The 27,419-nt window shown below is 37.6% G+C and overlaps 1 protein-coding gene across 2 annotated transcripts; it reads right to left on the reverse strand.

The window, feature by feature from the left end:
- Positions 1 to 2,755: 2,755 nt before the first annotated feature.
- LOC585029 (steroid 17-alpha-hydroxylase/17,20 lyase) lies at positions 2,756 to 26,558 on the reverse strand. Of its 2 annotated transcripts, none has more exons than XM_030979984.1 (10): positions 26,348 to 26,558; positions 23,108 to 23,293; positions 15,267 to 15,440; positions 14,735 to 14,828; positions 13,158 to 13,316; positions 11,745 to 11,953; positions 7,879 to 8,001; positions 7,390 to 7,629; positions 5,487 to 5,585; positions 2,756 to 4,976 (listed from the first exon to the last, which is right to left on the reverse strand). In XM_030979984.1, the coding sequence occupies exons 2-10, from the start codon at positions 23,274 to 23,276 to the stop codon at positions 4,720 to 4,722; spliced, it is 1,524 nt and encodes a 507-aa protein (XP_030835844.1). In that variant the 5' UTR covers positions 23,277 to 23,293; positions 26,348 to 26,558; the 3' UTR covers positions 2,756 to 4,719. The 2 variants fall into 2 exon arrangements, with proteins under 2 accessions (XP_030835844.1, XP_030835845.1); XM_030979985.1 differs by lacking the exon at positions 26,348 to 26,558 and adding an exon at positions 25,473 to 25,594.
- Between the last annotated feature and the right edge of the window lie 861 nt (positions 26,559 to 27,419).

Here is a 27,419-nt window from a genome sequence, read left to right on the forward strand (position 1 = left end):
AATTTTTTTTGGAATGCTGCACAATGTTTTTACGACCGATGTTATGTTACCACCTAAGCCTTTCATATAATCTAGTGTTATGTGAACCCACAAACTAGCATGCTATGGGCAGTTTCATGGGGTCCTTCATATATATATGTAGTTTCACAAGCATTTCTCAGTGTTGATACAGTAAGATAAAGCAATAGAGATAAAGGATTTTGACATTGTTAAAAAATAGGCCTTTTGTTTGTAGAATAGTTGAAATGATATCGTAATGCGTTAGTTGTCAAACAAATAATGCAATAGATAAACTGTAATTATATGTACTCTATATTCCTTTGCAGATATCGATATCAATTATCAGAGCGCCTTGAGCGCCTTGCATGGTTGATTTGTGTGCTTTAAAAATATCCAAGATTGTTGTTAATATTATTGGAATTGAAATCCCTTTGACAATTTATTTAGGAAAAGCCTTCTCCAGATGAATTATATTTTTCACTGTTTACATGTAAAATTGTCATTTGTGCTGTCAACATGATTCTGCCCAAATTTACCTTTGTGGAAATCTTGCCTTGGAAATGTATTAATGTGAACATGTTGATTTTAATATTCATATTGGATTGAAGAAGAAAATGCCTTGATCCTAACAAAATCCTTGATAATTCTGACTTCATCTCAACTGCCTTGCTAATTAATGTATGGATGGAGTGTTACTATATCGAACTGTGTACCTGTTATATACATATTTGAGTAAATTCCCATATTTCCACCATTTTGAGGTACCGATGGAACTATTAACCCTCAAACCCCTCGTTCAGATATAATGTGGCAAATCTGCTGCATTGTTTTTTGGATTATCTGACATTGTAAGAAGCAGGCCTACTGTTTGTAAAATGATGTCATAATGCATTATCAGCGGGTACATTTAAAGTGTTATACGCTTTACTACACATTAATCATAAAATCCAGGGCAGCTCTTCATATCTGAACAAGCCTCTAGTTATTTGAGTGACATTGTCAACTGCCAGAAAATAATTCTTTTGCTGGCTTCTAAATAATCAATATCAGTCTTGATATGCTCATCTTTGCCACAAAATTAATTTAATAGTCATTATTCATCGAACAACAATGTACTCGCAAGATTCTGGATTGTTTGTGGCTTTAATTTCTGTGGTATTAAGAAGAAAAAATCATGCCTTTTGAAGTTCTTGTAAACAATTTTGTATAAGAATTCAGTTGAATTTAGCTGGATTAGTGTCAAAGAAATTCCTTTGCAGCAAAAGCATTTTCAAATATTCTCTCCTAGCCCCAATGGCTAAACTTCATAGCCCCATAATAATTCTAATGGTAAGGAATAATACCATTGCAAATAAATAAATTCAAACCCTTGCATTGATTATTTTTTTTTTTTAAAGAACCTTTTGATGGGAGTGTAATTTGGTAGTTGGTAAATGATCCACCAAAGAATTCTTTGTGTAATTTTAACTCAGAGGTGGTTGTGGTAGATGGTGGACTGAAAAGAAGAAAGGACCTTTCAGAAGGCTGCTTTACATTTAATTGCATCCAGTTGAGATAATGTTGAAGGATGTTGTCTGTTCCAAGCTTTGATCGTGCGAGGGAATAATTGATAAGAACATGTATTTTTTTAGGTTTTGTGAAATTGTATCATGATTATTGATTATTACCATAAGTTGAATTTGCCATTTTTATTGTTGATTAGAAAATGATGAGCTTATATGATGTCCCCTGCCAACTAAAGCAAAATCATAGGTGATGTTTATTTGACATCCATTCATCACCAAACTATCAGAGAAGTTATTAGACTTCTGGTTAAGGGTCAAGCATTTACTCTGTATGTAGATTGTGTCATATTGAGGAGTTATCTTCATCACCTTGAAGCAGCACTTACACTGGAAAAAGAAGACCAACAATTATAGTCTTAATTGTGTAGATTCTTTACGGTGGTAACTTTTCATGTTTTTCTACGAGTAATTTTGTTGAGCTACATTTTCCTTCTTTCTTTTGCCAAAATGTCTTTTAAGTTCAAATCTGATTTGCATATTAAAACCCTTTTTAATAGAAACGTTAATGAAGATATACCTCTTTTATCTACTTAATAACCATTCTTTTTGAAGGATGTTGTTAAATTTCTGTCTGTTTGCCTATACTTTTGTGTATGTATCTTGGCATTGTATTACAAGAGTGTTCTCGTTTATTCTGTGTTTATCTGTATGTATTGTATGTATTTTATTGAATAATGAAAAGATAATTATTTCTCAGCTTCCATGATATCAGATGGATTACTATTAAAATGATCTTCAGTGATGAGATTGAGGAAAAAAAGGTTACTCAAATGTATGATTTTGTGTCAAATTTACAGTCCTTGTATGAGAATGCATTTTTTGTTAAAGCAACGACAGTCAGGATTTTAAAAAGTTTCAAGCAAAGAGAGAAAGAGACGGACCAATCTCCCCAGACAGACAGACAGACAGACATAAGGGGGGAGGAGGCAAAGGTAATGTGACTGAATCGTCCAGAACCTGAAGATTCCTTACTTTAATAGTGATCTTATATTTTGATTCCTTGTCCAATATTTCTGTAACTTCCACTTCTTCCTCTAATAGTTCTCAAACTTCCATTTGTTTTTTCTCTCTGATATGTTAACAACTGTTTCTGGACACCAACTGTCTACCAATGGCTAAGTCTCCTTTTTATAATGTCATTTTTTTTTAGCTTTATGGCAATACACAAAACTTCACTTCTAAATATGCAATGGGTTTCAATTAACTTTTATGTTTTATTTTCTACTACATTCCATGGACACCACCTGATTGTTTCGTTTAAAATTTGATATTACAATTTATATCCTTATTTACTATAAAATATTTTGATCTCTACAGAATATAAAACATGATAAGATATTGTACATCGCAGAAATTACAAAGAATTATACAATTATATGTATATCATCCTGATTTCAGTAAAAAAAAAAATAGAAAAACACATTTTGACAATCAATGAATTCTAGAAGGCAATCAGTGAATTCTAGAAGGCAATCAATGAATTCTAGAAGGCAATCAGTGAATTCTAGAAGGCAATCAATGAATTCTAGAAGGCAATCAATGAATTCTAGAAGGCAATCAATGAATTCTAGAAGGCAATCAATGAATTCTAGAAGGCAATCAATGAATTCTAGAAGGCAATCAATGAATTCTAGAAGGCAATCAATGAATTCTAGAAGGCAATCAATGAATTCTAGAAGGCATTCAAAGAATTCTAGAATGCAATCAATGAATGCTAGAAGGCATTCAATGAATTCTAGAAGGCATTTAAAGAATTCTAGAAGGCAATCAATGAACACATAGAAGAATTATTACTGATAATTTTATACTAATATATACAATAACCCACACATCTTTATTCCACAGTTGCTGTTTTTTATAATGTCGTTTTTTTTTTTAGCTTTATGACCATACACAAAACATCACTTCTAAATAGGCAATGGGTTTCAATCAACTTTTATGTTTTATTTTCTACTACATTCCATGGACACCACCTGATTGTTTCGTTTAGAATTTGATATTACAAATTATATCCTCATTTACTATAAAATATTTTTATCTCGACAGAATATAAAACATGATAAGATATTGTACATCGCAGAAATTACAAAGAATTATTCAATTATATGTACATCATTCTGATTTCAGTAAAAAAAATAGAAAAACACATTTTGACAATCAATGAATTCTAGAAGGCAATCAATGAACATGGAGAAGAATTATTACTGATAATTTTATACTAATATATACAATAACCCACACTTTATTCCACAGTTGCTGGAACCATCTAAATACAACAGACAAAAACTCCTTTAACTCATAGCAAGCCATGATGCTACATGCATGCTACCGTTATAGTGCTTTGTACATGCGAGCGAGCCATTGCTTTGCTGCCTTGTGCATGCTTGCACCCATTCGTAATAGCAGTTATTGTTCATGCTTATTGGACTGTGCTGTGTGTTTCGCACGTGCTATTTATAGAACCATCACGTCAATCAGATTGTCTCAAAATAAACTTGGCACGGGGGGATTTGAGGCTTGGCACAATGGGGATTAGCCCTGTGGCATGATAAGAGTTAAACCACATCTTTTATATTGACCAATGATGTGTTTCAACTGATTAAGAAATCACTTTCCTGATTCAATCTAACTGAATATTTGACAAAAGAGGACTCACAAGACCATCTGAGGCAGCATAACCAGGCCACATATATAAAGGCCCAGGAACCGTATTCAATTCGATACTTGAATTATGTCCGTATTTCACTTAGCATTAAGCTTAGCTAAGTTAAAATGGCTCAATTCTTATTCAGAATTTCAGATCACATCTAAGTTTTAAAAAAACTTAAGTCAGCCAAAATACTTTGATGTACTGGTGACAAATGTGTCATCACATAGCCAATCCAAAATCATGTGCAACAATGGTGTTGAAAATAAATGTGTGCTCAGATAATTTGCTCATTCATTCATAAATTACTATGGCCTGCCAATCGAAGCCTCCAAATAATTGGCTTTAGCCTGCGAGGGAGCGTTCTTATAAATTCAGGGTTTCATAATTACCAAAAAGTTTCAACTGAATACCAAAGTTGATTGAGTATTTTACCTAACCTGATAGCTGAGTACAGTTTTAATCTTTCTGATGTAGTATTGATTTGAATACTGGCCCAGGACCCTACTAGTCTCGTTTATTGATCATGATCTCATAGGAGAGAAGGAGTCTACCAGATGCTGTCTTAGGAATCATCTTCAAGATGTCTTCAGACTCCTTTCCTGGGGCCTTGCTGAAGGTGTAGTTCTGCAAGAACCAGGTAAAGATAAGGAAGAGATCAGCCTTGGCCACGGCTTCACCCAGACAGCCACGTCGACCCGCTCCAAAGGGCAGGAAGCTTGGAGGATGCTCACGGATAGTGCCACCATCATCCAGGAAGTGCTCTGCAGGAAAAAGAAATGATTTGTTCTACTGCACTACATAAAGAAGGCTTAAGAGGTGAATACTCTACGAACAAAATATTGTCCTGTCCCATGTTGTCATATCCTATAGTAGTAGCCTTTGAAAATCTACAGTGAATTGATCATTATATAATCAGACTTACCCCCTATTCTCCCAAACTAAGCTCATAGAGATTAAGATATTCTGGGAGAGTCATCATAGAATTTATTTCTAACCTGGAAGTAACTCATCATGTTGATCCCATTCTTGAGGATCATAGTGTATGTAGTAGGTTTTGATCATCACTGGTTCCTTTGGGAATGTCACAGCCACATCCCACTCTGATGAGTGCAAGTCGAAAAGCTTTAGTTATGGCTCTTCTCAACGCTATTCTCCGGTTTTGTAGTACCAATCATCTTTTCAATCACTTAATTTCATATATCCATATCTCCCATGCACTCATCAAGTCAAAGATATCCCTGGATAAGGTACGTTGTAGAGTTCATTTTTACCTGGAAGGAACTTGTCCGGTTGGTCCCATTCTTGAGGGTCATAGTGCATGGAGTGTGTGTTGATCATCACTGTGGTTCCTTTGGGGATATGATAGCCACCTGAAAAGTCAACGGGAGCCAGAAACAATCAATGAAAGCAACAATTTGTGGTTTTCATACGCTAGCGGTCTGTAACACAGGCTCCATTTACAATGTAATAATGTTCAAAAGATACAAACCATGGCCTTTATAGACAGGTGGAAAGGATGAAAGGCAACACTGAGTGAAATTGAAACAAGTACACTTATCAATTGAAAAAAGATAATGCATTCATATTTATATACCGTAACTAATTATACATCACACATGTAATATTGAAATTTGAAGAATTGTCCCCCCCCCCCATAACTTTGTGGATTAGTTTGGGTTTATATACCTCACTTAAGAAATCCAGCCATCTGATTGGTCGAAATTGCATTCATAAACTTTAACTGTTCCTGTAAAATTCCTGGTAACCATGGTTAAAACAGTTCTAAAATCCCAATAACCATGGTTACCGGGAAAATAGGTCAGTCTCCATGGTTACCCCATAGGTTTACATGTTAAAAAATGGTTTGAGCGATCGAGGATACCGTACGTGTGCGAAGAATTGGTCGCTATATTTTACCAATTTTGTAATACAACTAGCAGCGAATCCGGGCTAACTCGCCCCACGGGACATCTCGACCCAGCATCAAAGACTGGGTCGAAATGTCCCGACACGATTCATTCATTCTTTCGTCCTGGCCGTTAATTAGCAGACTACTGGTATCTCTCGATCGATAAATCATGTCGGGATATCTCGCTGGGGCGAGTTAGCCCGACTCGCGCAGACGACCGACTGTACTAGGCCAAAATGGCTGAATTAGAAACGCTCCCAAGATTTTAACTTCTGGATGAGGATCAAATGCGAGACATGCTGACAGCAAGAACACCAAAAAGGGTACGTTAAATCTTCCATAATTTTTTCAGTAGCCCTAGATCTAGATTCTAGTACGCGACAACCAGATGCTGGTGATTGTAGTGATTTGTACGTCACGGACAGATGCAGATCCTTCCCGTAGAGATTACACACATCCCTATGCATTTCCATTGGCCATTGCGCATTCGATCATGCTAGATTGGTCGATGTTTTAATTACCAGAGATTCAAACTAATATTGCTCGTGATCCTGAAGGTGATACTCAATAAGTGAGGTGTCATATGAAAGCGCAGGTTTTTCTCCATATTCCCCACAGGGCCGGCCCACCCCCAAAATTGTAAAAATATCTTGCTTAGACTAGTACTTAGTAGTAGAATCTAGATCTAGTCTACTCTCAAAGAAACAATCATAAAAAAACAACCGTGCGGATAAACTAGAAAAAGGCCAAGGTGGTGTCATAATTTTTTCGGCATATAAAAGTATTAATGACTGCTTTAATATTCGAGAAATAGTTGATTTTATACGCTCTCGGGAAGGTTACAATTGGGCACAATTCTAACCTTCCCTTGAGCGAATAAAAACAACTATTTCTCTCAAAGCAGTCATTAATACTATACTATACAACAACAAACTACCAACTGTTTGATCTAGATACATGTATGTATCATGGTATATTTTTGAAAATCCTCAAAAATGATCTTGTCCCTCATGTGACATCAGACAGCTAAAGGAAGAATATTAAAGAAAGCACAGGATAATGCATTTAACCATACCTACGAGCACTTGCAAACACTTTATACATGTAGCCCATCATAGCTTTTCACATAATCTTTCTCTTTAGGCAATATTGGAACATGCCTGACATAGCAGTGGCTAGTATATTTCAAAAGTTGTGCCCTATACACCCCTCCATCCCCCAATTAAAAGGCTTTTAATTGATGAAGACGCTTTTCTCATAATTACCAAACTCTGTATCCCTGGAAGTGGCATGAGGAACTGCTATGGGAGCAATACTGCTGTACCGCAACACTTCATAGAGGCTTGCCTCCGTGTAGGGGAGGTTCCCCCGGTCATTGATGGTAGGAAGACGATCACGGCCGATGACATCGTCGATCTCAGCGCGGATCTTTGCCTGGATTTCTGGGTAGGTCACGAGGAGAGCCATGGCCCAGTACAGGGTCTCAACGGTTGTCTGAATACCAGCTATAAAATACAACAAATAAAGTTTTGACCTTAGTTCTGACCTTTGGGAATTCATCTTTTCTTCAAATTTTGAGATTTATCAACATCAATAAAAAAAAAAGATTCAAAATAAGAATTTTTGTCATCTCAGAATTTACTTTTTTGGAGAGGGGTATCTGCCCCCCCCCCCTCCCCAGCCCTCTTAGAATTAATAAAGGGGCATTGGTTCCTATAGGTAACAGGCTATGAATACATTAATCATACATGTACCTCCAAAAATATCGGCAACCGTCTGGAAGATGTGAGTATCGGTCAGTTTGTCCACGTTCTCTCCTTCTTTCCTTGCATCTTCTTGAGCTTTGAGAAGTAGACTGTAGAAATCATTGATGTTCTCTATGCAGAGGAATAGAAAATGCAACACATTTAGCTGTAATGACTCAGTCATGTTTATAACGGTGGACTAAGTTTAACCTGGGCCCTGTTTCATAAAACTTCTTATCAATTACAAATGCTAATTTCTATGACAGATGTGCTCTAAGCCAATCAAATACCAAAATTTCAGTAGCTTACTTTATTGTGACTTGTCACTGATAACAAGTTTATTAAACAGGGCACTGGTTTCACTCAGTCTATTGATATGTGGACTGTGTCCTTTGAGAATATTTTTCCGGGGGGTAATATTCCGGGAGGTTATTATCCTTGAGTAGTTTTCTGGGGTTCCATGACACATGCTCCGCCGACGATTGCTCCGCCGACATTTACTCCGCAAAACGCGACAATTGCTCCGCGACATTTGCTCCGCGACATTTGCTCCGACGTCAAATGCTCCGCCGACAGGTGCTCCGCCGACAGTTGCTCCGCCGACAGTTGCTCCGCCGACAATTGCTCCGCCGACAGATGCTCCGCCGACAATTGCTCCTCCGACAATTGCTCCGCCGACAATTGCTCCGCCGTCAATTGCTCCGCAAAACGCGACAATTGCTCCGCCGACATTTGCTCCGCCGACATTTGCTCCGCCTGAAGCGACACTTGCTCCGCCGACATTTGCTCCGCCGACATTTGCTCCGCCGTCAATTGCTCCGCCTGAAGCGACAATTGCTCCGGTGACATATGCTCCGCCGACAATTGCTCCGACGACATTTGCTCCGCCGACAATTGCTCCGCCGACAATTGCTCCGTCGACAATTGCTCCGCCGACAATTGCTCCGCCTGAAGCGACAATTGCTCCGGTGACATTTGCTCCGCCGACAATTGCTCCGACGACATTTGCTCCGCATGAAGCGACACTTGCTCCGGTGACATTCGCTCCGGCGACATTTGCTCCGCCCAAAAAGTGTCCCATTAAATACAAATGCTACTAGTACTACGACAAATGCTTCGCCGACAATATTTTTTTTTCACGGGTTGTTTTTGTTTGTTTCTTTTTTTTTTCATTTTTTGAATGCATTTCATGACATTATGTAAATGAAATGAAATGAATGAATGTTGATAATGTGGGAGGAAAAAGCAGTTGCCTAAAAGTCATTTCGAATATACTGAAATAACTTTCCATCTATCACTGTACGTCCCACATAATGTACACTAAACACTCATTACATGTCATGGGAAGTTTTTTTTTTTAAGTAGAGCAGCAAGCCACATTCCCCAATACGCGCATACCTCCTAGTTAATTTCAAGTAGCTCATCAATATGTAATACCTGAAATTACCTCAATGAAAGAAGACTAATAACATGAGAGGAAAGAAAAGAGCAAAAAATACAACCGTTTTTTGCTATTCCCCATAATGCTTGATTTAAAAAAATAAAAAATAAAATTATAGCTCCTTACGCAAGTTCTCCGGCGAAAGATAATTACTCCGCTCAAAATCTGTTTCATGTATTACTCATTAGCTGATCCAAAGCTCAAGGCTATCTCTCTCTCTCTCTCTTTCTCTCTCTCCCATGCTCCTCCTTTTCCTGTTTACACCGTTTTCTTGTCTTCCTTGCTCTTTTCTTTCCTCTCATGCTATTAGTCTCCTTTCATTTCCATCACTTCTTCTCTGCTCCCCCTCTCGAGTTCTATTTCTCTCGTGAAATTGAAACGTAAAGTAATACAATCATGTAGTACATTCTTGTTTAGAATAATATTTTCAATAATATCCAGTCCATTTTCTAAAGGTTTCTTTCCTTTAGTTAAGTGTATGTAGCTTTAATATATATATATATGTTAGTGTGCAAAACACTCCGTTTCATTCGAGTACTTTGTTTTCACTAAATAATTTAAGGGACTCACGAAGCCACCGGAAGAAGAGCAATTGGCTTATCATGAAGAACTAACATCAAACTGCAACAAAATGATTTGTATAAATGTGAATAAGCAGAAAGGCTGCCATCTCATTTTCCCGTCTGAATGGGTTCTCTTCCTTACGTATATAAGTGCCCTTATTTTCTAAACTTTTTTTTTATATTTGTGTGTTTATTAAATTTTCAATCATATAACAATTACATATTTACAAGTCATTGGTAATAATTAGACAAACAAAAAAAACAATATGTATAAGAACAACTAACAATAATGAAAGGACAAGAAAGTTATAAAAAAAAAAACATTATAGTAAAAAAAAATACACTGTACACATATAAATCATAGTTTGAACTCCAGTGCATAAAGGGGAGTGAGGGGGCACAGGAATAAAAGTTAAATCAACATGAGTATCATAAGTCAAATCGCCATTTCTTAAAATGCGAAACAAGCTTGTTCCTTTTTTTCGCTGAGAAATATTCAATATCTTTTTGTTTCTTTATAAAACTCTTAAAAAGATCAACACTTGGTAAATCCCCCTTACTTATTTTCTAAACTTCCATGATGACCTATTACATTGTATAATGCTTTACCTAGTAAGATGCATTGATCGAGGTAATTTCAGGTATTACATATTGATGAGCTACTTGAAATTAACTAGGAGGTATGCGCGTATTGGGGAATGTGGCTTGCTGCTCTACTTAAAAAAAAAAAACTTCCCACGACATGTAATGAGTGTTTAGTATACATTATATGGGACGTACAGTGATAGATGGAAAGTTATTTCAGTATATTCGAAATGACTTTTAGGTAACTCCTTTTTCCTCCCACTTCATCAACATTCATTCATTTCATTTCATCTACATTATTTCAAGAAATGCATTCAGAAAATGAAGAAGAAAAAAAGAAACGAAAAAAATAGGTGTAAAGAAAATATTGTCGGCGAAGCATTTGTCGTAGTACTAGTAGCATTTGTAGTTTATGGGACACTTTTTGGGCGGAGCAAATGTCGTTGGAGCAAATGTCGGCAGAGCAATTGTCGGCGGAGCAATTGTCGGCGGAGCAAATGTCGGTGGAGCAAATGTCGGCGGAGCAATTGTCGCTTCAGGCGGAGCAATTGTCGGCGGAGCAATTGTCGGCGGAGCAAATGTCGGCGGAGCAATTGTCGCTTCAGGCGGAGCAAATGTCGGCGGAGCAATTGTCGGCGGAGCAATTGTCGGCGGAGCAAATGTCGGCGGAGCAAGTGTCGCTTCAGGCGGAGCAAATGTCGGCGGAGCAAATGTCGGCGGAGCAATTGTCGCGTTTTGCGGAGCAATTGACGGCGGAGCAATTGTCGGCGGAGCAATTGTCGGCGGAGCAATTGTCGGCGGAGCATCTGTCGGCGGAGCAATTGTCGGCAGAGCAACTGTCGGCGGAGCAACTGTCGGCGGAGCAACTGTCGGCGGAGCATTTGACATCGGAGCAAATGTCGCGGAGCAAATGTCGCGGAGCAATTGTCGCGTTTTGCGGAGTAAATGTCGGCGGAGCAATCGTCGGCGGAGCATGTGTCGGGTTACCGTTTTCTGGGGGTATCCATCAATCAGTTCTTTAGGTAACGCGGTCACGAGAAGGGGACGTACAGACGGACGGACGGACGGACAACCCGAAAACATAATGCCTCCGGCTACTTTGTAACAGAGGCATAAAAAGACCAAAAGGTGATGGTTATTTGAATTTGAGTTGACAGCTGCCCAAATATTGGAAATTTTAAGTTCTCAGGAGAGCAGCAAACCCAAGCTACCCCTCCCCCGCCCCCTGCCCAACCCTACCCACACCTGCCTTATACAGTGATATATGTATCTACTAATTCTCTCACCCGGATCATAATGCTCTCTTGCTTCATCCACCTGCGAACGCAGGAAGCCAAACATCGTTTCTGTGATTTCCTTGATCATCCGTGGACCGCTGGTGGGAATGTACTTGGCCCAAGAGAAGATGTCTGCTGCTAGACCTAATCCAAGTTTTTCATTGACATCATTGTTTACGTCCATCCACTGTGTAACATTAGGGTCTTCCAACTCATAACTGCATTCCAATAATGACATAAAGAAAAATCAGTTAAAAAAGAAAATAATTGACGGCAGAGCAATAGACCAGTTTGTAGTTAGCACATGGGTCATATGACCCCAAATATCCACATATCTTTTAAACATAGATAAATCCAACTTTGTGCATTTTGGAATAATCACAGCTAAAGTCATGGAGGTGATTCTTTTGTTTGCCCTCTTAAAAAGATCAAAAAAGATAAATCCGTGCATGCTCAGATTGTATCTACGAACTGGTATATTGTCGCTGGAACATGTATTATACAACCTTTAAAAAGAACTCAAATGAAACGGGAATGAATAAAAAGCATCCTAATATTATAATGGCTGTGATCTAGTTGGATTTTCTTAAACTATACAAAAATTGACTCTGCACAGTCGAAAATATGCCTCCGCCTGCAACATGATCAGTATTTTCCAATTATCAGATATTTTAGCAATTTAAATTAACATTTGACCTCTTGACCCCAAACTGTAATCAGGTAATCTTTACATGGTCAAACATACATGTGTACATACCAAGTTTTACTACAATACTACAATTCTTTCTCAATTTATCACGTTCACAAGATATTTTAGCAAATTTAAATTGACCTTTGACCTTTAACCTATTGACCTCAAAATGTAATCAGGTAATCTTCACATGGTCCTTTGACCCTATAAAGAATGAAACTATGAGGGCAACATCACAAAAAGGTAAAGATGTGTAGATTGTACCAAATTTCATCTGTAAACAAAAATTGAAAGAAATCCATCCAGAAATGTGGTCTGCAGAGTGCACTCACGCCATCCTGCAAAATATGATCTTTGACCCTATAAAACATGGTACACTGGTGGCAGCATTACCAAAAACTAGAGGAGTGTAGATTATACCAAGATACACCTCCATACAAAATTTGAAAGAAATCCGTCAAAGAATGTGGCTGTTAGAGTGCACACAAGAATATGACGCGGTGCCGTAACGCTGCTGAATCCAAGTATACGCTGTCATAATGCCGGGATACAATAATTCAATTTTCTTACTGTCTATGAAGTTTCTTTCCAATTACTCAACTCCATCTGTACTGCTGATTTTTATGCTTCATAACAAGCTGATATTATTGGATTCCTTGCCTTTTGAATTAAAACTACTAAATAAAAACCTTGCTTACTCACAAGTATGAAAACCGTTGGGCAGAACTCACCTAAGTCCAAAGCACATCTGTGCGAGTACGTTGTACATGATTAGAGTGATGAGGACCTTAGGGTCTATTGGTTGTCCCTCCGTCATGGCCAACTTCTTCTCAACCTTGGGGTAGACACTGGAGATGAGACCCTGAAGAGGCTTGCCTGTTGCAAAATGCCTGGGTGCAAGGAAGAAAGAAAAGAACTAGGTGTCTCGTCGTGTGGTTTGAGCACTTGACCGGAAATGCGAAGGTCGTGAGTATCATCTCACTCGAGGCTATAGTGTCTTCTGGCGAGATATTAATCTGCATTTGCCACTCAATATCCAAGAGAGAAAAGGGGACATGGAGGATGATAAAAGCCTTTGTGTTAGTTCGCTATGTAGTCACGGTAATATGGTCATGGTGACCATATTGCAGATACACTCCCATGGGAGTGGAGATGGTGCACATTGTGTGTCAATGAATCATAACCGGGGTAATGATATCTGTAAAGCGCTTTTATAGAGACTGTACTTTATATAAGCGCTATATAAATCCAGATTTTTTATACAAATTGTGATTCTAAAAAAAGGTCAAATATAATTCTAAATTCAGTCTAACAAAGTCAAATCAAATCACATCAAATCAAACTTATTTCTCTATTCAATTTCATAGAAAGCCACGCTTTGAGTGAACAGTATATGCCAAAGCATTCTAGGTCTTTGATCCATCAACGTTTAAAAATGGACTTAAACCCCTTCGTCCTTGGATGACTTTCTAAAGCAAATTTAAAGAAATTGGACTTTGGACTTAGAATGCTCCATTTCACTGATAAATTGGGCCTGTAATATGTTCCATAGGTACAGCCTGTACTGTAACCGTATAATATGAGTTTTAGTTTCTTTTATTTCACATGAAAAAAAAAACAATACATTAACGAAACATAGCATATTTACAAAATTGATATTAGTGAACAATAAAGACATCTACACAGCATAAGTGTGTATTGCATTTACACTAAATAATTTCGAAATTACATGTGAAAAAAGGGAACTTAATAAAAAGCATATAGCAATATGGGCAACCGTTTATGACTCTGAAGAAAACACAATGTTTAACACTCAAATTCTTGGGCAGGATTTGATCCAGATTTAGATTTGGAGGCCCATGTATCCCGAGCGCCTGTTAGAGTGATTCAGTTCTCTGCTCCGGGCCCCGCCCAAGACACAGGTAAAGCTGAATACATGACAATGATCATGATAATGATAAACACCCAGTACAGGATTTATATGTACACTGTATATAAAGACCGCTAATGGGAGTCAAGGAAATTGTTTTTAAAGGCAGGTGGTCTTTATGTACAGCTTCTGTAAGCATGGTAAGTACGTGTTTCAATGAGAAGCCACATGTGGCCTTTATAGAGCCGGGGTAGTAATATGATTACAGGACCCTCAGGGAGAACAGTATTAATACTGATGAAGCTACTCTGGGTAAACAAGACATACTTATTATCATAATCATTATTATTATTATTATTATTAACTAGTATAAACAGGTATTCTTTCTCCACACAGGTGGTCGCTAAAGCAGGTCTGACTGTATTAGCTAAGTTTTACCTGAGAGCTGAGTGAGCTAACTTGCGATGAAGTTTCCAGGTCTCACTGTACGGGCTGAACACAATATCCTTGAATCCTTCTGTGAAAATGTTCACTACAAATTGAAATACATGAAGAAAACAAAATATCAGCAAGAATATACACGTACACCCCTGTACATATACATATTTTTGAAAACATATCAATTTTACCCACTTCTGTAAAGATCAATACTAGCAGATAATTTTGATGCCCTTTTAGTCAACCAAATTTGACTGGAATTAATAATTTGATGGCCAAGAGAAAACAATAAGATACAAGGATTTTTTTAAAAGTTTCTCTCTCATACATTGCTTTTTCTTTGAATCTGGACATCTTGCTTTAATTTAATTATTAATATAACCTCTCTGCTCTTTCATCTTCTATCTGATGTTGCAAAGATAATTTCAGTATCTAAACATAACAAAAACAATTACTTTATTAAATAAGAACAATCCCAGTCATGGCATAAAATATTGTGTTGATATTTAATTACTAAATCCTATCCACTTACCAGAGTAGAAATCTGGACGACCAGCAAAGTCCACGCCCTGTTTGAGGACGGCTTCCTTGATCAATGCTTGACGGTTGAGGACTACCATCCATCTCTCTCCCGCCTTGAAGCCAAAGATATCACCGTACCTCTTGGCCCATTCCCCAAAGACAACCTCAGGAGAATCATTCAAACCTAAAAACCAAAGTTAACAAACATGAAAGATTTAACTAACAATAAGATGTATCAAGATGAGATTTCAAGAGGAGTATATACATTATGTACACTACCGCTCAAAGGTTTTGGCACATCGGTTCGGTAACGGTTTGGTGCGCAATATCCTTCGGTTAGCCTCCGAGGTTAATCTCCATGATTTTGTTGTTCGACGCAAAGTCTCGGTTAGCAAACGGTGAGCAAACGGTGAGCAAACGGTGAGCATACGGTGAGCAACCGGTTAGCAAGAGAGAGCGCACGCGCGGATTTCTCTGAACGGTGAGAAATCGCGGTTAGCTAAAAGCGCGCACGTGGTGAGCTAAGATCGCGCACGCATTGAAAGCTGTATTGTGACGTAACAATGACAGATTTTATAAAGCCTCATGCAGATCTAGGAATCACGTTTGCTAATGTATAAAGAATTAAATCAAGTAAATAATCATTTTTGTATCATTCTGTCGGCAATGACATCAAGTAAATAATCATTTTCGTATCATTCTGTCGGCAATGAAATCAAGTAAATAATCATTTTCGTATCATGCTGTCGGCAATGACATCAAGTAAATAATCAATTTCGTATCATTCTGTCGGCAATGACATCAAGTAAATAATCATTTTCGTATCATTCTGTCGGCAATGACATCAAGTTAATAATCATTTTCGTATCATCCTGTCGGCAATGACATCGAAGTAAATAATCCTTTTCGTATCATCCTATCGGCAATGACATCGAAGTAAATAATCATTTTCGTATCATTCTGTCGGCAATGACATCAAGTTAATAATCATTTTTTTATTATTCTGTCGGCAATGACATCAAGTAAATAATCATTTTCGTATCATTCTGTCGGCAATGACATCAAGTTAATAATCATTTTCGTATCATTCCGTCGGTAATGACATCGAAGTAAATAATCATTTTCGTATCATTCTGTCGGCAATAACATCGAAGTAAATAATCATTTTCGTATCATTCTGTCGGCAATGACATCAAGTTAATAATCATTTTTATTATTATTCTGTCGGCAATGACATCAAGTAAATAATCATTTTCGTATCATTCTGTCGGCAATGACATCAAGTTAATAATCATTTTCGTATCATTCTGTCGGCAATGACATCAAGTTAATAATCATTTTCTTATTATTCTGTCGGCAATGACATCGAAGTAAATAATCATTTTCGTATCATTCTGTCGGCAATGACATCAAGTTAATAATCATTTTCGTATCATTCTGTCGGCAATGACATCGAAGTAAATAATCATTTTCGTATCATTCTGTCGGCAATGACATCAAGTTAATAATCATTTTCGTATCATTCTGTCGGCAATGACATCGAAGTAAATAATCATTTTCGTATCATTCTGTCGGCAATGACATCAAGTTAATAATCATTTTCGTATCATTCTGTCGGCAATGACATCGAAGTAAATAATCATTTTCGTATCATTCTGTCGGCAATGACATCAAGTTAATAATCATTTTCGTATCATTATGTCGGCAATGACATCAAGTAAATAATCATTTTCGTATCATTCTGTCGGCAATGACATCAAGTTAATAATCATTTTCTTATTGTTCTGTCGGCAATGACATCATTTAATGAATCATTTTCTTATCATTCTGTCGACAATGACATCGAAGTAAATATTCATTTTCGTATCATTCTGTCGGCAATGACATCAAGTTAAATAATAATTTTCCTATTATTCTGTCGGCAATGACATCGAGTAAGTAATCATTTTCGTATTATCCTGTCGAGTATGATTGAGTAATATATATAGCAAGACCAAATTTTTTAATAATATAATAGCAAGCAAGACTAAGAAAATATCGCAAATATAGTTCAACCCTAAACTTGATTTATTCCACTCGCGTGGCCCTTGTCACATTCCACCAAGTCTCAAGAGAAACAAATTACGGTATCTCTTATCTTGTTGACATAATTATATCATTCAACGACTGACTCTTATCTTAATCTATTGCTGAGTGACTTGATGACAGAGAAAGTGCATGTTACGCAATGTACGGTCTCACCCAGGCAGGGAGAAAGTTATGGTTCCCACGCTAAGACCTTACTTCTTGGAGCCTTGCCAACTTCACACCGCGCGTGACTATGCGCTCATGAATATTGATGATTAAGTGTATTCATATGTATTTTAATGTACCATGTACGGACATGCTGAAAAACAGTTTATGCAGAGCTGAAATCATGTTTTTTAATCACCGTATTTAAATAAACAAACAAAACTTGCTCACTGGCATGCAATATCAAGGTTATGTTCGAAGCTCCCGGTGGGCCTAATTCTATTGGTCAGATTTTATTACTCAGAGATTTTTTCTATTTTTATTTCCTCTTCAGAGGTATTTATTCGGTTATAAAATACATTTTACAACAAATAATTCAAACTGAAATATACATTCAACTTACACCTCATCTCTTGAAATCTTCACAATAAGATAAAATCAAGGGCTATAATGTTGAAGGTCATTTGATATAACATCTGAAATGTTATCCAAACACAGTTCATTTTTAAAAACATGCCAAATTGCAAGACTGTTGTATGTTTCCTTGAAGTTATACCGCCGATAATGCAACAAGCGTTTCCAGACTAATACTACTTTGGGGCGAGTGAACAAACGATTCAGTTGTTTTGCATCCATTTTCACCCGCTTTTTCATGCAAAATGTTTTCTTCATTCTTTCTTCTACTCTTTTCACAATCTCTCATATCCGAAATAATCCATAATGGCAAACGATGTTAGTAGGATTTACATCATAACACAAAGGATAAATTAACGATGTACATGAAATTTTCTCTCAATTTCCAAATCGATATTTTCTCGGCGTCATGATAAACATACGATACCTCCAAACACATTGCTTCCTGTCCTATAATTGACGTGAAACTTGCATCAGAAAATGTACCCAAACCCCAAGATTCTATCAAGCATTATATGCAATCAATATTTAATCCGTTAAATAATTTCCAAATAGTAAATACCATTAAGGGGACCTTTAGAATTGGTTCATAAAAGGTGTATTGTTTCTCTAATCTCCCGGCCAGCGCCCTCGTCATCGGGCTCTTTGAAATAAGGGGACCTTTAGAATTTGTTCATAAAAGATTTCTTGAAGTCCGGTTTCTTTCAGGCTCAGCTCACATTTTGATGTGTAAGGGGTTCTCTCTCTCTCTCTCTCTTCAGATGAACTGAACTGTATTGTTCCCATTCCAATACAATTTACATATACTTACGAACCAAGTCATAATTGTCTGGCGGCCGCCAGATAATTTTATCTTTCCTTATCATGATTATGTTGTTTTCCTTCTATCTTCTTCACTTTCTACCTTTTCTTATGTTATTCTTTGTTTTTATCCTTCCACCTTCTTCTCTTTCTATTTTCCGTATGTTACTCTTTGCTTTTATACTTCTATCATTTCCTCTTCCTATTTTCATTTTGAAATTCTTTGTTTTCCTTTCTATCTTCTGTTCTTTCCTGTCATTATTCTTTGTTTTTATCTTTCTATCTTCTCTTTCTATCTCGCTATCTTCTCTTTCTATCTCTCATGTTATTCTTTGTTTTATTTCTCTTTCTATCTGCATCATAACGTACGGAAATATAGCTAGATTATTTGGCGGCCGCCAGATAATTCTATCTTTCCATATGTTATGTTGCTTGACTTCTATCGTCTTCTCTTTCTAATGGTTGAGTGCAAATGAGGTATTGCCTGGGTTATCAGGCTACACATGAAGAGAAAATATTAACAAAATTATCCATTTTCAATGTTTAGGTAAGGTTCAAAGCATACTAGCTGACATTAGAAGGCGGACGTGGTTTATTTAAAAACGCTCAAGAATAGCCTGAAATACAGGCGCGGATCCAGGGGAAGGAGTGTGCTTGGCCCCCTCCCCCTCCCCGCCAAAATAAAAGAGAAAGAGAGAATGAGAATAAGGGTAAGGGAAATAAAGAAGAGAGGAAGAAGAATAGAAAGGGGGAAGAAGGAGATCCTTTATTGTAACTATTTTTTGTATACAACTCGTGAAATATATTGACCTGTTTCGTTTTGTTTGTTTTAAAATTAATCAAGTTTATTTGTAAACACTAGCATTGGCGGATCCAGCGGGAGGGGGGGGGGGGGTAATATGATGTACATTTTGTTTCCATAATAACGGGAGACAGTCAATCCCATAAATACAAGAAAAGGGAGGAGGGGGAGCCAATAACAAATAAATAAATAGCAACAAAACGAACAAACAATAAATGAATCAGAAAATAAAACGAAATCGGTGAGATGGCCTCGGACCTCCAATTATCACCTTATTAATCAATCAATAATGATACCCCCTTCTACCTTTCACTCTATATCACCGATTGCGCTCTTATCCCTCCTTTTCTAATATTCCTCTCTTCCTTCATTCCTTCCTTTCCTTTTTTTATTTGTCCTTAATAACATTGTATTGTACTATTTCTCCCCGTCTATGTCTCTCTCTCTACAGTTATTTAGGATATCTTAAGTCTTATGGGGGGGGGGGGTGGGCCGTCTCGGCCTACTGAATTTATTAATGTTCGTTTTTTTTTAGGTACCTTTTTCCAGTTTCGGAATTATGGACCCTATTTTCATTTTCGGATTATGAACCCTATTACATATTTCGGAAATACGAACCTTCGGACAACCACCCTCCCCCCCCCCCCCCCCAGGAACGATAACTCCCGTGGGCTATAACATCCGAGGACAAATACCCCCCCCCCCCCGGAACGAATATCCACGGAGAATTAGCTCCCCTAGGACAAATATGCCCCAAGGACAAATATACGCCCCCCCCCCCCCGTTCAATGAAGGGGAAGTCCACCCTGATGATAATTTGCATTTTTTCGGGGGGGGGGGGTGAAAATCAAAGGGGGTAATTTTCCGAGGGGGAGGGGATAACTGCCTTGGCCGGGGGTGTTCGTCCTATCACCCTTTTATTTATATCAAGTCTCCTCTTCCTCCCATGTAGATTTCCTCTCCCGAATCCTTTAATCTTATCCAGTTTCTGATTCTTCCCATCTATTTAAATATTTCCTTGTATACTTTATTCCGTTACAGTCGCCTCTTCGTTCCATATATTTCCTATCTCTGATATCATTTAATCTTTAATATCTACATGTATTTCCCTTCCCTTTTATCCTTTATTCTTTGATTGGTCATCTGAAGACATCACCCTTCATGGATGTTTACAAGTCCCGTCAGACATTGATTGATTAACAAGTAAATGACATGAGGTCACTGTCCTCCACACCTCTACCTTACCCCGTCTTTCTACTTCCCTCTCTGCCCTCTCCCTCTCTCTCTCTCTCTCCTTCTCTCTCCCTCCTTTACGTGATTACATTTCCCAGACATGTTTTGACAGTTCTTATCTAAGAAATATGACACGCCCCAGCCAGCTGAAACTGAAAGGGCTTGTATAGTCTGCCAATTCAGACTTCATACCATAAATGACAACTGAAAACAAGCAAATATTTGCTTTAAAAAATAAACTTGCAAATTATTATTTAGCCAATTAGAAGAGCTAACTTGTCATCTGAAAATCAGCATTTCGAGATAGAACGAGATTGTACGAATCGTTGTTGTAGTGGTTTTAAAATGGAATTCTTGTGTCCGAAACTAGACTTTTAGCTTCTATACCATTGATGGTTCCAACGACGTGTGTAAGGGAATTAATCTTTCGGATAACTTTCATCTGATTTTCGGATTTATCGTTAAACATGGATATTCTAAAAGTGGGATCCCGTCATAGAATCAGGTAATATGCAATACTTTATCAATCTGTAGCTTAAAAATCTGCAGCTGCTTCTTTATTCTTAGTTGGGTCGTTTGTATTTTCAAACCAGAATGAGCAAAGCGGTATGGGAATATTTTAACAACTCATGTCCTATGTAATTATCAAACTTGCGTGCCTCGCGTATCGATGAATGAACTTGCTTGCTTTTGTTTTGTCTTCGGGTTACTAGGTTACACGCTGGGGTAGTTTAAGTTTATCAGACCATTATAATGTTCAATGTATTTGTGGCTGCTTTTACCTCTTGAAATAAAGGCTCTTCGTTATTCAAATATTCAACAATTATTCTGAAATAATGATGGTATTGTGAAATCCAACCCAAACTCGTTATTTCTCATTATCAAAGAACATTTTTTCAGCTAATTACAAACAATGCCTGGTTGGCTAAGCCTATGTAGATGTACGCGCTACCTTTCCCTTTCTAGTCTGGTGAACGACCATCATGTGCAGTACGTCCGAACTTGTGGAATCAAGTCAGTCAATCGGCAATTTCCATTCATACAGATCAAAAAATAGAAATCCCCATACATGACTCACTCACAATAACACACACATTTTTATTTATGTTTTGAGGAATCAAGAAAATAATCATTTTCGTATCAATGTCTAGCCAATGAAATCAACTAAGTAATCATTTTCGTCTCATTCTGTCGGCAATGACATCAAGTAAATAATCATTTTCGTATCATTCTGTCGGCATTGACATCATTTAATTGATCACTTTCGTATCATTCTGTCGGCAATGGAATCAAGTAAACATTCATTTTCGTATCAATGTCTAGCCAATGAAATCAACTAATTAATCATTTTGTCGTCAAGGAAATCAAGTAAATAATAATTTTTGTATCATTCTCTCGACAATGATATCAAGTAAATAATCATTTTTGAACCATTCTGTCGGCAAAAAAATAACTAAGTAATTATTTTTGTATCATTCTGTCGGCAATGAAATCAAGTAAATAATCATTTTCGTATCATTGTCTTGGCAATGAAATCAACTTTATAATCATTTTCGTATCATTCTGTCGGGAATGACATCAAGTAAATAATCATTTTCGTATCATTATGTCGTGTGTTTATGCTCGGAATGAAAAGAGTATTCTTTTACACTATTGTGATGTAATAATAAACTGATTGTGACGTCAGTGGCAAGCGCGCATCGGTATGATAAAATAAAACAAATAACTTGACTTTCCGCGTACGCGTGTGCAACTTTTGAGAGTTCTTTGGATACGCGCTCGCAGACTTAGCGCGCACATTTCTTTTTGTTATTAACCACAATTCCTCGGTTAGCAAACGGTGAGCGTACGGTGAGCAAACGGTGAGCAAACGGTGAGGAACCGAAGTTGGGCGTACGGTGAACGGATCCTCGCCGTTCACCGTACACAGTTCGGTGCGGTTTACGGAGCGGAACCGATGCCAAAACCTTTGAGCGGTAGTGTAGCTGTATAAATAAACCTCAAACAATTACAGTAACAGCAAAAATTAAGAAAGTACAAAACTTAGTCCAGATACATGTAGATCTAGAGTTCAATGTCAATGAGAAAATCTAGTACCAAACTACCGGTATCGTATAATGTTTTTGAATAATTTATAGTGAAAAGGAGCCTTTTTTGTGTGGATTTACTTGGTTTCATATCTCTAATAAGATTCTTCACAGACATTTGCATGACTTTGTATTTCATTAAATTTTCTTCCTATTCTTTTAAAAAAAATCTCTCTCTTTCTCTTCTGAGAATTGGCTCTCTACCCTTTGTACTTTTCTCCCATTGTGTTGGAATATCAGTATAAGTTGGTGCCTGGTAAATTAGGATCTATATTGACTTACTGAAGATGCTGCCAACGATAGGCAGGCCTCTTGGACCAGGAGGAAATCGATTTGGCCTCATGATGGTCCAGAGGGCCAGCGTAGCAGTGACCACTCCAAGGGTTGCTGTGATGGTCAGGGCATTAAACTGACCAAAGCCAGACTCTCCAGCTCCAAGCAGGTCAATCATGATGGATTTTAATCAAGCTATAAACAAATATAAAGAGACCATTGATTAGCATGCATATATATAATATACTGCCATCATTGGTAATTGATTTAAATGGTGGAATGACTACCAGGTACTACTGAACATGCCTCAAAGCTAAAGCAAAATTCCTTGTAGGCTCATACATTGGATAAGTGTGAAAAGCCAATTAACCCCATAAGCAACTTGCCTGAAAATATAGAGAAAACAAAAAACAAATGAATCTTTCAAAAGGCTTTTGAGGTGGAACATGGAATAGCTAGCCTATCTGAAGAAGTGGTTATCCGTAAATGCCTTCAAAAACAAACTCGATAACTGTTGGAAAAAAAAATCACCTTCTGTATAATATACAGAAGGTGATTTTTTTCCAACAGTCATATTATGACCTTGAAAGTAAATAGAAGAATGCAGAACTATTTCACCCTCGACACACACACACCTCGATACGAAACCACAACAAACAGAAGTATTGATGCAAAGGATTAAGTCGATCGATTGATGAACAGGCTCTGTCCTTATACCAACATCAATGGATTAAAGTAAAGTAAAGTACTGTAAGCATGACCTTCCACGACTCCTCCTGCAAGCATACTAAGTACATGTAGACTATACTATGTGACAATGCCAGACGTAGTGAAGCTAGTGACTGGGAATTACAGGCTAGACCATGCTTAAGTCAGTGGGAAAAAAAACGTGTAAAATCACTTAAGTTTTACCTTTTTGGGGGGTTGCCCCCCCCCCCCCCCTGGCGCCCAAGGGGGAGGGGGGTGCAAATGTTTAAATTTTCGAGGACCCCCCAAAAAATGTGCTCACTACACCCCCCCCCCCCCCCCCACACTGAGCGACTTTTCGGCCGGCGCGATTTTCAAATTTTTGGGAGCAAAATAAAAAAATAGTGCTCACTACCCCCCCCCCCCCTTACACACTCAAAGATTGGAACAACCTATATACCCTTCTCATCCAAAAACTCAAATGCACACGTAGCCTTTAATAATCAATCAAATAAAGACCTCTTAAAGCTGAACTGAAATGTGTGATGCACGATAGACAGGCAGCTTCGACATTAACAATATAACATACAGGATTACAGTAAAGTTCTAACTAAACTGTTACATATTTTATGAGAATAAATTTAGACGGACGCCCTTAGATCATCTTAGATCATAGATGTAGATAGACCGAATTTTCCGTCTCTTTCGTTCGTTAGCCTCTTATTTGGGTAGGGTCGGCTATAAAGAGAGAGACGATCGACCCTACCCGAATAAGAGGCTATAACGAACGAAAGACGTAGATCGAGTGTATACTGTATACTGTCTCTGTTGGCAACTTGGCATCCCCCTTTTTCTTTCCCCTATTCTGTACTCTGACTGTAGTTCCTTTTGTAGTTACAGATTAGTTCTTCTTCTTCTTCCTCGGTAAATGCAACTTCATACAACGAAGATTACGCACTGCAGTGTGGTGTGTGCCATGTCCAAAATGTGTGTAGGCCTCAATCCAGGTGCAAAATATATATATACAGTGATGTGCTGTTAAAAATTACTCATTATTCCTATTAAAGTTTCATTTGAGGTGTTCACACTTGAAGTTGTACAACTAATACAAGCATTGCTTTTTAATGGACCCCTCTGTTTCCAACATGTATTTCTTAATTTTTTTTACATGCTTAAAATTGATTTGTAATGTTTTGTTGGGTTATCCTATAATACTTTAGTGTGTTTTATTATTTTGGGTTTCTAACTTCAGTTAACCCTAACCCTAACCCTAACCCTACCCTAACCCTATGATATGCACGTAGAGCTGTTAACTGAAGTTAGAAACCCAAAATAATAAAACACACTAAAGTATAGGATTGCCTTTTGTTGGAAACATGAATAAATTTGAAATCTTGAAATCTTGAATCTAATATCTATTACTTTGAAATCATAACCCCGATAACTTTATACGGGTAGCTGGGTATAGCTCCACCATTGCAGATTCACAGTGCAAGGCAGGCGCGGCAGTAGACCGAAAGCTTCAGTCTCTATAATCGTCGGTTGTTCCACTGAGACTACGTCTGGCTCCACTAGACCTCCGGTACAACCGACGATTATAGAGACTGAAGCTTTCGGTCTAGCGCGGCAGCTGCAGCGCAGCCAGAAATAGACCTCGATCGAAATAATAAGGTCTAGTAAGTATTACCTAACCATATAGACTCTAGGCTGAAATTGCGGTTGAAGTCAACTTGAAATCTCCACGCACTGCACTGCCTTCTTTTCAGGTTTCAGAAGATCGACAGAGCAGAACAAGGCATAGCAGATCGCAGAAGCCGATCATGCCCCCGATAAAAAAAACAATAAAAAAAACACCTGTAAAAATTCGTGCACATTTATTTACACAATTCACAACACACTCAACAATATGCTCAAGTTTAACTAGACCGAATTTTCCGTCTCTTTCGTTCGTTAGCCTCTTATTGGGGTAGGGTCGGCTCTCTCTTTAGAGACGGAAGCCGTTTATACACATGTCCTTGCTAACGCCACGGCCAGTTCTGGTCGTAGCGTTTTGCCCCCAAAATCCCCCAAAATGTCATTTTACCTCGAGCATGTTATATTGTAAATTAGGCCTAGGCTATAATAAATCAGTTCCACTTACCAACTTGACTGAAATAATCAGTTTAATAGTCCCTTTTTAGGAAATTATGGGTCAAAATCGGAATCCATGTTGAAAAAGATTTTCAAAATGGATTTCGATTTTGACCCATAATTTCCTAAAAAGGGACTATTAAACTAATTATTTCAGTCAAGTTGGTAAGTGGAACTGATTTATTATAGCCTAGGCCTAATTTACAATATAACATGCTCGAGGTAAAATGACATTTTGGGGGATTTTGGGGGCAAAACGCTACGACCAGAACTGGCCGTGGCGTTAGCAAGGACATGTGTATAAACGGCTTCCGTCTCTAAAGAGAGAGCCGACCCTACCCCAATAAGAGGCTAACGAACGAAAGAGACGGAAAATTCGGTCTAAAGTTTAACCAGCTGCAAGAAAGAAGAAGAAGAACTCTCTGTTTTTACCTTTGGCTTTGGTTTCCTCGGCCTCGTAGACTAGAAGAATGGCAGAAACTAATTAGTAGGGTCTAATATCCTAATATCCCTGGTAATATTGTACTATTTGTGGCATATGATATCACAATGGACATGTCACAATAGACACGTCACTAGGCGATGACAATAATGTGTGTCGACGTTCAAGTGATCACACTCTCTAGACCTACGTCTATGGTCAGACAGAATGTCGGTGGCTGTCCATGCAGTGACCATGTACGTGCCAGCGCCATATATCTTTTATTTACATCACGTCATTGCATTACGTCACAAGCTATTAATAATACTACTATTTATTTAATGTGGTGGTGGTTATTTTACCTGACTGCGAAGAAAGCATAAATGCTTGTAACCAGACGGCCGACGGCTTTAGGTCCTCACCGAGGGACTACTTAAATACTAAATAAACGTGATAATTAGACCTACTATCAATATTAATAATAATTAATGATGATAACAATAATACAAATAATAATAATAAAATATATATATATTCAAACGTAAATTAAAAATGTTCCTCTTAGACATTACCTTCATCCATCCCGGCCGATCGCTCCCGATACATACTGCTCTCGATCTCTCTCTTTTCAGTTGATAATAAATATATTATTAACATATAGGCCTATGGACAACACAAAAGACTGCTATCATTTATAAGGAAATCTGCAATTTATAAGCCTTTGCTTTTTACTAGATTCCCTCAAATTTCATTGCAGGTATATTTAACTAATTTCAGATAAATACCCTGCGGTAATATCATATGTGTATCTCTGTCTGTTATTTCGAGTTATGATTACTTATTTCCTGGTTTGATATCATTGGATGTATTATTATTATTTAATACCTTTTGAAGTAAAAGAAATTGTTTTATTCTTTTAAATATTCATGGTTTATTTAATGAGTGTCAATGTGAAATATGAAAAACAGTCATCTGAAAATAAATAATAATAATAATTGATGCATGCTGATGATGAAGAAAAAGAAGAAGAGAAGACAGTGAAGTAGATGGTTGCTACTGAACTATATATACCTCGATCTTCCT

Source organism: Strongylocentrotus purpuratus, unplaced genomic scaffold (genome assembly GCF_000002235.5).
Source record: "Strongylocentrotus purpuratus isolate Spur 01 unplaced genomic scaffold, Spur_5.0 spur5_scaffold_10, whole genome shotgun sequence".
NCBI lineage: Eukaryota > Metazoa > Echinodermata > Echinoidea > Camarodonta > Strongylocentrotidae > Strongylocentrotus > Strongylocentrotus purpuratus.